Source organism: Fusarium subglutinans (genome assembly GCF_013396075.1).
Source record: "Fusarium subglutinans strain NRRL 66333 chromosome Unknown NRRL66333_c0000331, whole genome shotgun sequence".
Classification (NCBI taxonomy): Eukaryota; Fungi; Ascomycota; class Sordariomycetes; order Hypocreales; family Nectriaceae; genus Fusarium; species Fusarium subglutinans.
In genome coordinates this window covers 26,664-36,687 of record NW_023502394.1, presented here as the reverse complement: position 1 = coordinate 36,687, position 10,024 = coordinate 26,664, and the positions used below count along the sequence as shown (strand labels likewise).

General features: G+C 46.0%; 4 protein-coding genes across 4 annotated transcripts; 2 read left to right on the top strand and 2 right to left on the bottom strand.

Moving 5' to 3' along the window:
* Positions 1-437: 437 nt before the first annotated feature.
* Positions 438-1,791, top strand: FSUBG_13336 (integral membrane protein pth11; the record flags this gene model as incomplete). The annotated part of the gene is made up of 5 exons (XM_036678216.1): positions 438-548; positions 619-991; positions 1,041-1,158; positions 1,213-1,277; positions 1,340-1,791. The coding sequence occupies 5 exons, from the start codon at positions 438-440 to the stop codon at positions 1,789-1,791; spliced, it is 1,119 nt and encodes a 372-aa protein (XP_036531209.1).
* Positions 1,792-3,165: 1,374 nt separating this feature from the next.
* FSUBG_13335 (uncharacterized protein) lies at positions 3,166-5,112 on the bottom strand (the record flags this gene model as incomplete). The annotated part of the gene is made up of 1 exon (XM_036678215.1): positions 3,166-5,112. The coding sequence occupies one exon, from the start codon at positions 5,110-5,112 to the stop codon at positions 3,166-3,168; it is 1,947 nt and encodes a 648-aa protein (XP_036531208.1).
* A 1,281-nt stretch (positions 5,113-6,393) lies between these two features.
* FSUBG_13334 (tryptophan dimethylallyltransferase) lies at positions 6,394-7,677 on the top strand (the record flags this gene model as incomplete). Its single annotated transcript, XM_036678214.1, has 1 exon — positions 6,394-7,677. One exon carries the CDS (start codon positions 6,394-6,396, stop codon positions 7,675-7,677), a length of 1,284 nt encoding a protein of 427 aa, XP_036531207.1.
* A 292-nt stretch (positions 7,678-7,969) lies between these two features.
* Positions 7,970-9,187, bottom strand: FSUBG_13333 (demethylmenaquinone methyltransferase; the record flags this gene model as incomplete). The annotated part of the gene is made up of 7 exons (XM_036678213.1): positions 7,970-7,979; positions 8,036-8,377; positions 8,440-8,529; positions 8,578-8,590; positions 8,655-8,682; positions 8,743-8,809; positions 8,946-9,187. The coding sequence occupies 7 exons, from the start codon at positions 9,185-9,187 to the stop codon at positions 7,970-7,972; spliced, it is 792 nt and encodes a 263-aa protein (XP_036531206.1).
* Positions 9,188-10,024: the final 837 nt, after the last annotated feature.

Sequence of the window (10,024 nt, the reverse complement as noted above, 5' to 3'; positions counted from 1 at the left end):
TTAAAGGGGTATATATATTACGCTGGTAGTAAGATATTAAATCCTAACCTATTAGCTACTCTAGAAAATGCCAAAGCGACTTGCTTAATTTCTCGAGGTTACATAGCATAATCTGTTAGTTCTAAAGATCTGCATTACAGGGTATAGATACGACCAAGCTCCACTGAGGTTTCGAGCGTACAGTATGTACGGAGTATATCCCCGTAGTCCTTGTTAATCCTTGAGGGTCTCCTTAGGGGTACCCGTGTAAAACTCGGTAGTTAATTTATCCAAGACAATCCCATTCATCATTCATTATGTGACCTGACCGGCTTTTTCAGATTCGCAAAGCGCCTAGCCGCACCTGACGTCTGCTTCCAAATCGCCACCAGCTTTTCGCTTTGCAAAGCGTCTGCAGAATGTCAATGGGAGGAGATGGGCCGTGGGCCATTGCCGTCATGTGGGTATTGACTGCCGTGGTATTCGTCTTTGTTCTATTACGGGTTTATACCAGAGTTGTTGTTGTCGAATCATTTGGCACTGATGATCATGTCTACAATTTGGCATTTGTAAGTCATCCATCGGGCCCGTCTCTCGCAATCACGATTAGTACTGATACCTGCCTGCACCACTTGATAGGTCTTTCTCCTTTTCTATACTATCTTCACGACTGTCTCGGCCCATTATGGCTTTGGTCAGAATGTTACTGATATCGTGGCTCGAAATCCTGACGACTTGCCCTTTGCTATCCTCTTCGAGGCTATCGGCCAGACCTTTGCCGTTGTTGGGATGGCAGTTGCAAAGTGGTCTCTCGGGTTGTTTCTGCTTCGAATAGTGAAAGAACGATTGCATAAGATTGCGATCTGGATTTCCATGGGATGCCTTGCCGGCGCATCGATATCGACTTGCTTCGTCTTTTGGTTGCAATGCACACCTCCGAAGTATTTGTGGGATCGGCGCATTCCTGGAAAGTGTACAGTTAATTCGACACCAGTTTCGATGATCCTCTGCAGTAAGTCTTTGATTGACTCTGGTTGAAGTATTGTAAGCTGATACTACAGTCCTCTGCGTGATTGTTGACTTCTTCTTTGCAGGTTTTCCCTGGCTCTTTATCTGGGGCCTGCAGATGAATAAACGAGAAAAGGTGGTTATCCTATGCAGTCTTAGTCTTGGTGTGATGTGAGTTGCCCTCTTGTTTATTTCCTCTTTGTACTGCTGCTGATTCTCTTTCAGTGCTGGAGCTTGTGGTATTAAGCGCACTCTAGAGGTTCCTGAGCTGTCAAGCCCCAACTACTCAAGTAAGTCGTTCATTCACAGGATTAAGAAAACGAGTTCTTATCTAATTTCTACTCATTAACAGAGGATACTGTTGGCCTTATCGTCTGGTCGGCGGCCGAGATAGCCGTAACCATGATCTGTATTGGCATCCCTGTCTGCCGCCCCCTATATAAACGATACCTCGATAGATGGACATCCCGAGATGGCAGCAAGTACCGCGAGCATAGCGCTGGCGGATCGCATCCTCTACAGACTATCGGCGGAAGTACACTGAATCCAAACACACCGGACAAGAACAACAGCATATCCGAGGGCTACGACAAGGAAGAATGTGAGAGGAGGATTGCCGTGAAGGGCCCATTTACCAAAACGAGGGTTTACTCAAAAGGCATCCACAGGCTTCCAGATGATAACCAGAGCGATGAAGAGATCTTGGGACCTGATTTCCGAAGAAACCAGCAAATGGACCTCCACGGTCAGGAAGGGGGCATTCGAGTGACATATGAAGTGACGACTACAAGGCAGGGTATATAGGTAGATTTAAGCTAGCTAGTCTAACTGCTCAGTTTGACCTATTGATATGGGCCTCGCGGATAAAATTATATTATGAAGCTTATCAAAATACCTTACGTAGCCGATATCGTTCCTTTGGTAGTCCGTATCGTGATCCGCATACTTGATGTGATATTGATAGAACATTTTCTTCCAAACAAGTTTCAAATCCCAGATCTCCTTTAAATCTCCCTGACCTTGAGACCCCCCTCCCCATCTCAGTTGGGTTCCGGCGAACGGCCTTGGAACGACTATTAAGCGCGATAATCCGGGAATGCAACTCTGGCAATTGGGGACCTGGGCGCGTGCCAATATCTTGTTACTAATGGGTACTGGGAGAGCAACCTACCGGCTAATTGTACCCGCGTGAAGTCCTGAGCTGATCCAGTTAAGAATAAACCTCTGGGAGGTTATATATAATTTCACAGCTAAGGGGTAAGAATAAAAAGATATTAGGATATAAATACTAAGGGATTAAAAAAGATAGTAAGATTTCTTTTTTTCTTTTTTTCTTTTTATTAGCCTTATAGGCTATCCGCAAGACTGGTTAAAATAAGATGCGATATTGTAATAGCGCAAACTACACTGATCAAAGCCTATTAGAATAAGGCATGAGCTTGGGAATATACTAAAGAATCTAAATGTTGTGAGAGCACCATACTAATTTTACAACTATCAGAACTCCAGAACGAGAAATTCTTGGTTCGTGATGCAGCGCCAGGGACCTCCGAGCAAAGGCTAGAAGGGATAAAGCGGTAGGAATGAGGGAGAAAAAGATCAACTCGAACGACAATGTGAAATCTAGCCCGCCACGGCAGTAGGCACCGGCCCAAGGACCGAATAAAGCATCCATTGACTTTGAGCACTCCATCGCGAGAGAGATCTGGCTAGTCACTATACAATCAGGGAGGTGGCACTGTAGTTTGTGACGTCACTAAGGTGAATGCCAAAAGATGAGGAAGGCCAGGAACGGAGAAGCAAGCAACACAACACGAGGTGCCGCAGGCGAATACGCAGGAAAATGTGTGAGACAACAGGGCAGCCATTTTAGGTTTAGTCTTGTCCTCTTTTCTCCCACACACGGCCAGGGTAGAACCAACAGACAAAACTTATGATATGCGGACAAAAGTTCTCGTAAATAGACAAAAGGTCTCGTAGATAACCGCATTCCTTTTTCGCATCTTTATGCACGGTATTCAATCGTCAGCTTACCAATACGGCTCGGCAAAAGTCTCCACTCCTTCAATTAGCCAAACCAAAACGCCATACTGATATAAATGTTTACTGTACATCCAGCATATGCAAGGTCACCCTGTCAGCTCATTTTGGCTCTACCATTACTTATCTAAACCTTGTTTAATACTCAGACAAAAGTGCCTGTCTTCCAGCTTTTAGGTCTTGATAAGCCACTGGATAAGTTCCGGAATTGGCGTGCCCTTTTAATTCACCTGGGTACTGTCCTGGGCCTCCTACAGATTGCAAAGGAAAAGGTGCTAGGTCAGCAACTGTTAACGCCCTGCCATCCACTGTCAAAACACGTTTCTGGCCAATAGGTACTAAGCTCAGATCTGGTACCCGTGTTATATAGCCTGGTTTCGCCTTGTTTGGCTCTGATGTTGTATGTACCAAGTTTGCCAAGAGGGTTCCAGTCCAGTGTGGATCAGTTGCAACCATGAGAACCAGCCACATCACACTGGCCAAGAACAGAGCTAAACAGCTAAGAGCCAGCTGCAGGTGAGACATGGCCACCATCAATTTGTCAACGCTTATCTGCACAAGTGATGGGTCGACGCTGACACTGTACCCCCTGGCAACCATCAACGACTCAATGGTTCCAGAGTTGTCCCGTATCCAGTTCAAGACATCGTTGTCGAGGGACTCGGCACTGACATTGGACCGAGAGGCACCTAAACCTCGTATGATCATCATAGCAGCAGTGTCAACTTGGCCATAAAAGCCTTGTTGTCCAACTGCAGGCTCTGAGGCAGCGCAATCAGTCTTGGTCACCTTCCCACCAAACGCCTCATTCTGAAAGTTCGATCTTTCGCATTTCTCAAAAGGTTCGGGTGCCTTGTCGAGTGTTTCAGATCGAATAAGAGTCATGTTTGTGCTGGTGATGCTGACAATGGAGTACTGGCTATTGTTGTTGTTCTGTGGTGTGTAAAAGCCCCACTCGCTTTGAAAAGCCGATTTGTTGTTGTTACCGCTTGTGTTTGCGCCGAAAATATAACTGAGGTTGTTATTTTGTGCATTCATTATACCATCGATGATGTTGCTAATAAGAGGATTCTTTTGTTCCGTCTCGTTGGAACTCCAGGTGCGTCGGACTAGGTCAGTGACTTCCCCTCGGGCAAATGGGTCACCAGGGCTTGTTATCATAGTAACCTTCAAAGTAGCCTGAGAGAAAGCATGTCGCCTCTTCCCCTTAGTGACAGTAAAGACTTGTGTCATCAAAGCTGAACCTCCGCCTTGTCCAACGGAGACCCAGATGTTGTCCAATCTCTCGGGAAGAATGTATCGTGTATCGAGTTCTGTAGCATCACTCCAATGCACCTCAGGTTTGCCTGTTACGCTCTGTACATACTCCATTGCAAAGGCGTTATCGAAAGTGCAGTTCCAGACAGCAGAGCCTCCATCGAATTTGACACATTTCGTGTCAAATGTGGCGTTACCGATTTTCCCCACTGAAGGGTACATTGATATAGTATCAGGGGAAACTGAAAATCCTTCACTGTCTAACCAGACACGAGCACCAACACCGTCTTGTCGTGCTGGTGTGATAACATCGGGAGTTCCGTGTCTATTGCTAACTTTTCCGGTCAAAGTGTAGTTCAGACCAGGATTGAAAAGATCAGATCCAACGATTTGAGGGAGTCTTTCTGTAATACCCTCAAGTAGAGTCCTGTTGAGAGCGAGTTGAATGACGTAGGGAGGATCATCATTTCTTTGGGAATTGTAATCAGAAAATGTCGCATTTGAAGCTTTGAAGATATAGCCTGGTGAGTCTAGTGCCCAGAGAAGAGTACCATAGAGTGAAAAGACAATATTGAGTAGGCTAAAAGTGAGAACAACTAGTCCCGCTCGCGATAAGCCACGAGATGAGATGTAGAGTGTTCGTTGAATATAATCCTCCGTGAACATAAGGTACGATGTGAACTGTCTTGATCGGGCCGCAACGAGCGAGAAAAGTTTGAAGATAAAGATCCCCATAAGTAATTCCGCACATTTGAAGATGACAGATTTGACCGCATTGTGATACAGAGGTATTGAAGATTTGATGAATGATGACGATGATTCGATCATATTGTGAGATACAGAAGACAACGATAGAATGAGGGAAAAATAGAAAAAGACAAGAAGAGGCAGCCCTTCTTGGCAAGCAGCTGGCGCCGACTTGATTGCCTTTCTAAGATTGGGTGGCCAGTATTCTTATACAGGCTTGAGCTTGCAGGTGCGTATATCGATAAAATGGATTTTCAGCTAGGCTGATTGGTGAATTTGCGAGGACTAGTCAATCACTTTCTACTTAGGTTAGCGTTAGCTTAAACATTAAGGTTGAAAATCCATGGTCTTGAGAAAGAGGGGTAGATAGGCGGGATAATTCCGTATGTACATTCCGCTATTCAAAGTGTTCCACTACCCTAAACACCCTCAAACCCAGTAATGGAATAATGCTCTATTAGCTTCGATCTAACAGGCAGTCTCCTGGTAGCATATTGTCGAAGCCGAGAACTTTTGCTTTTCCATATCAGAATACTACTTGTTTGATGAGATTCCAGTCCTTCATTCAATACACTTTGCAGGCGCCGAAAACACAAACAGTTCAACTCCTGTGTTCTGTTACCCTCCTACTGGAGCCATTCTCTCACCGAATCACTTTCTCGGTGCACAATTTCTGCCCATAGACATCAATCCATGGCAATGGAAGATGCCTCCAACAAGGTTGTTTTGTGTCAAGCAAATACAGAGTTTCCAACGTCACCCCAATCTGAATTCTTTCTGCTAAACTCTGTTTCTGGAACATGTGAACTGAGTTACAATGCACAAGGGACCTGCTTACAAAGCAAACTGCAACCATTCAGCATCAGGCTTTTTGTGCGCAAAATACCTCATAGATGCATTCAATTTGCCCAATCAGTAGACGTGAGTCGGAAAACAGATTAGGACATCGGTATACAGCCCATCATGTTCTTTCATCACTGAGAGGCAATGAAGCTGAACTGGAGCTCGAAGATTCACCAACAAAAGCTCCAATCACCAGCCTGTTGGTGAACAAGTCAGATAACCTACAAGGCGAAGTCTACGTTTAGCGGTCTGTGACACTCGACCACGCGTCAATTCGACACACACTGTGCGTTATCCTTAATACCCGTTGAATCAGTGAGAATATTCATAGATCTTGATTCCAGGCCCTTTGTTTCACTTCCCGTGTCTAACGGAGTCTGAAAGTGTATACCAGGTACAGATACTTTTTCAGTGCAGACAGCGCTGCCTCACTGACAGAACTTAGCATAAAAATAGATCGAGCCCCAGGGTTGAAACATACCTGCTTCGGCCCTACTGGCAGAACCGTAAGCTTCTACCATGACACAAACTAAACACCCCCAAATGCTTCTGCAAGTTGGTCAGGCAACTCAATCTGCATGGAAGACTATGAGCAATTGGCTTCCACCTCTCTTCGGAGACAAAGGCTGGTGGTGGAAGACTCTCGGCCCACAACTCAACACCCTCCTCACAGAAGCGGACTATGACTTGAACGAGCAGTACGAAGCTCTACTATTGTTATACCGATGGGTTGTTCCGGAAATGGGACCCAGGCCATGGTCAAGCATGGTACCCTGGAAAAGCTTCATGACTGATGACCACTCTCCTATTGAGTATAGCTGGAAATGGAACTCTGGAAGCAAGAAGCCTGACATTAGATACGCCGTTGAGCTCGCCAGTCCCTTAACTGGAAGCGAGAAAGATCCATTCAATCAAATCCCGACACGGAATTTTGTGTACAATCTCGCCAAGGTTATTCCCGAACTTGATCTCACCTGGTTTGAGCATTTCTGGCATGAGTTGCTAGGTCCTGGGTCTCCCACAATGTCCACTTCTGCAATCTCGACAAAGGGTTCAACCATTTTTGCGGCCTTGGAAATGCTGCGTGGTCGCTTTTCTATCAAAGTATACTTCATACCAGTCGAGACACCAGATATAAGTGCCTGGCACCAGATAAAACATGCGATTGAAACAGCAGGATGTCAGCATCTTGAGGCCTTGAATCATGTTGACAGATATCTCTCCAGCCACAACAACGGGAAGCAGCTCCGCCCGTTCATGCTGGCAATAGACCTTGTCGAACCCAGTGCTTCACGGCTCAAGATATATGCAAGGTCCAACCAAACTTCTTTCCGCTTTGTCCGAGACGTTATGACTGTTGGCGGACTTCGCACAGGCTTGGATCAATCTCTAGAGAACTTTTACGATTTATGGAAACGTGCACTTGGCCTCAACCCTGACACGTCACCTGAAGACGAGCTACCGAGTGTGGACCATCTGACTTCCGGGGCGGTATTTAACTTCGACGTCGCCCCAAAATCTTCGCTTCCCGACGTCAAGGCTTATATACCAGTTCGACACTATACTACTAACGACCTTCGAGCTGCACTTGGGCTTATCGGGTATCTTGAAGAGCACGGGCATGAGGGTTACTCGCAATCGTATCTTCGTGCATTGGATATGTTGGCACCACCAGGTCAGCTTGACCAAGCTACTGGCGTTCAGACCTACTTTGCAGTTGCGTGTCAGGATGGCGACTTGTCTCTCACTTCTTACTTGAACCCTCAGTTGTATTCCATGTTTCGAGAGCCCGAACGTTTATAGATTTGACTAGTTTAATTCCATAGCAGTCAGATGCTTAAACAGTAACAGGAACAAGCAAGCAACCTCAAAATTTACTCTGGCTTCCTGGCCCACACCGTTTTCAACCGAATATACGGGTGAATCCTCCTGTCTCTAATCTCTCGCCGGAACTTGGCGATATATACGTGGACCTCCTCGGGAGTCCATCCTAGTGTATTGGCAATAAATAACAGAAGTCCTTCAGTATCCTGCGTACTGAATAGCTCACCAAACTGTCCGATTTGTTTAAGCTTGGGATCTTTCGGGAAAGGGTTCAGTGGTAACTAAAGATTAGACTTGTTAGCGTGTTCTGACCTATCCCGTAAGAACGGCGGCTTACCTTTGAGTCCCATTGCTTGACATCTGTAAATCCTGCTTTCTCAATGCCAGGTCTCTGAAGATCGTCTCCACAACAGTGAATGTATTTCCAATTGCTTTTGAGGCCTTGATGAAGATAGGTCCCCACTGTGCCAATGCCGAGTCGGGCTGGACACTACCATCGTCACTCTCGATAATGGCTGAAGCTTCAAAGGACTCGACCCAGCCACCCAGCTTAAGAACCTTGTAGGCCTGTTCAAAGATATTATCCCAATTTGGGACACACCCAACTAGATAGCGTAAGTGGACGTAATCAAAAGACTCCGGAGAAAAGGTCCAATCTTGGTTAAAGTCCTCGATCTCACTGCGCATAGTATAAGATAACGGCATCCTTTATTCCTGTTTGTTGAAGTGGTTATGACTTACAACTTGACATTTGGCGGCACCCACGAAGGTTGGATAGGAGAAATGTCCGTCCCTATCACTTCGCACCCGGGATACTTGTCGGCAAAATCACTTTCAGGTCAGTAAGGCTAGAGGTTTAGAGATCTTGGGGTTACTCACATGGCCCATATACCTAGGAAACAGAAAAATAACCAGCACTTCAGCTCTAGATAACTTTGCTATAAGTATCCACGTACCTGTTCCACATCCAACGTCAAGTACCTTCTGGTAGTAACAATTAGATTTAGTCTAGAGCCCATTGCCCCAAAGACCTAAGTGGTTTACTTGAATGCTATCATCAAGGGGAGCAAAGTGCAGCTCGCCATCTTGCGAAAGAGTAAACATGTGATGCCTGGACGTGTTAGTTGATACAGATCCACAAAGGATTCTGATCTCACGCAATGTCCATAGCTTCACTTTGCCGTTCATCATTAGAGCCCCTGGCACGATGTCAGCTTCGCCTTCGGTCATGTAATGACTGATATTACCAATAGGCAGCATTTCCTCTCTCGCTGTGATATGTCCTGCCATTGATGGTACGGTAGTGGAGGATGCTTGAGGTAATGGAGGCCGTCGAGCTTTCGGAGTCTTCGCCAAGACCTGGATCATCTTCCTCCCCCTCAGGAACATCATCGACCTCGAGCGCCTGTGCGGCAGTTGCGACAGGCCCCTGACTCTTGGGAGACCGTGGAGATCGCGGGGAACTGCTCTTGGGGCTAGTTTGAGACATGTTACAGCAGCGCAGTAGAAGACAAGAGTGGGAGACGAGGGACAGTGAAGAAGAAAGCTGCGCTCTGACCGAGATCAGTGCGCCTTTAAATTGTGCGTAAATCTTTGGGGCTTACCCTCAAATTCATGATCTGATTCGATATCCGCCAAGTGCAGTGTAACATGTGACAGATGTTCCTTGCCTATAAATTTGAGGGCCATCACCAACCAGCCACTTAGAAGATATTATTAAGCGAATCAATACCACTTACAAGCCCATTCGGAGTGGGAGAAAACAGGGGGTTCGCGGTCTTGGCAAGAGCCTTTTGACAAAGTTCGCAGTCATGCCAACGTTTTATGAATAGATTTAAAAAAGAAAGGTTACATTATCTGCTTTATAATTCTTTTCGCCTATAGAGTAACTTGGTTGCCACTAGCCAATTTATTGTACACCATTACCACTAACTTAACCAGGAGATCGTCTACCGGGTTTTTTGCCGCGCCAAAGCAACCCCGCAAAATCTCAAGTAGGGATCAGCGAACCAACCCCGCTTTTGAATTGTCCAGCGACTCCCATCCGCTTTCTGGCAAGAAGACGTATACCCATGAGCCAAGCGGTTGGCTCCCACTGACATGACTGTGTCTTACCAACCTGGAGTCGGTTTTTTCTCGCTGCAATGACTCTCCCATGTAGTGATTGTGGTGCCACTTTTGCCCGAAAGGAGCATCTTCGACGCCATCAACGACGGCATTTAGACATTCGCCCATACCGTTGTCAGGATTGCAATAGTACTTTTACAAGAAAGTGAGTCAATATCGATTCCATATCACATCATCTTGACAACAGTGATGTTAATAA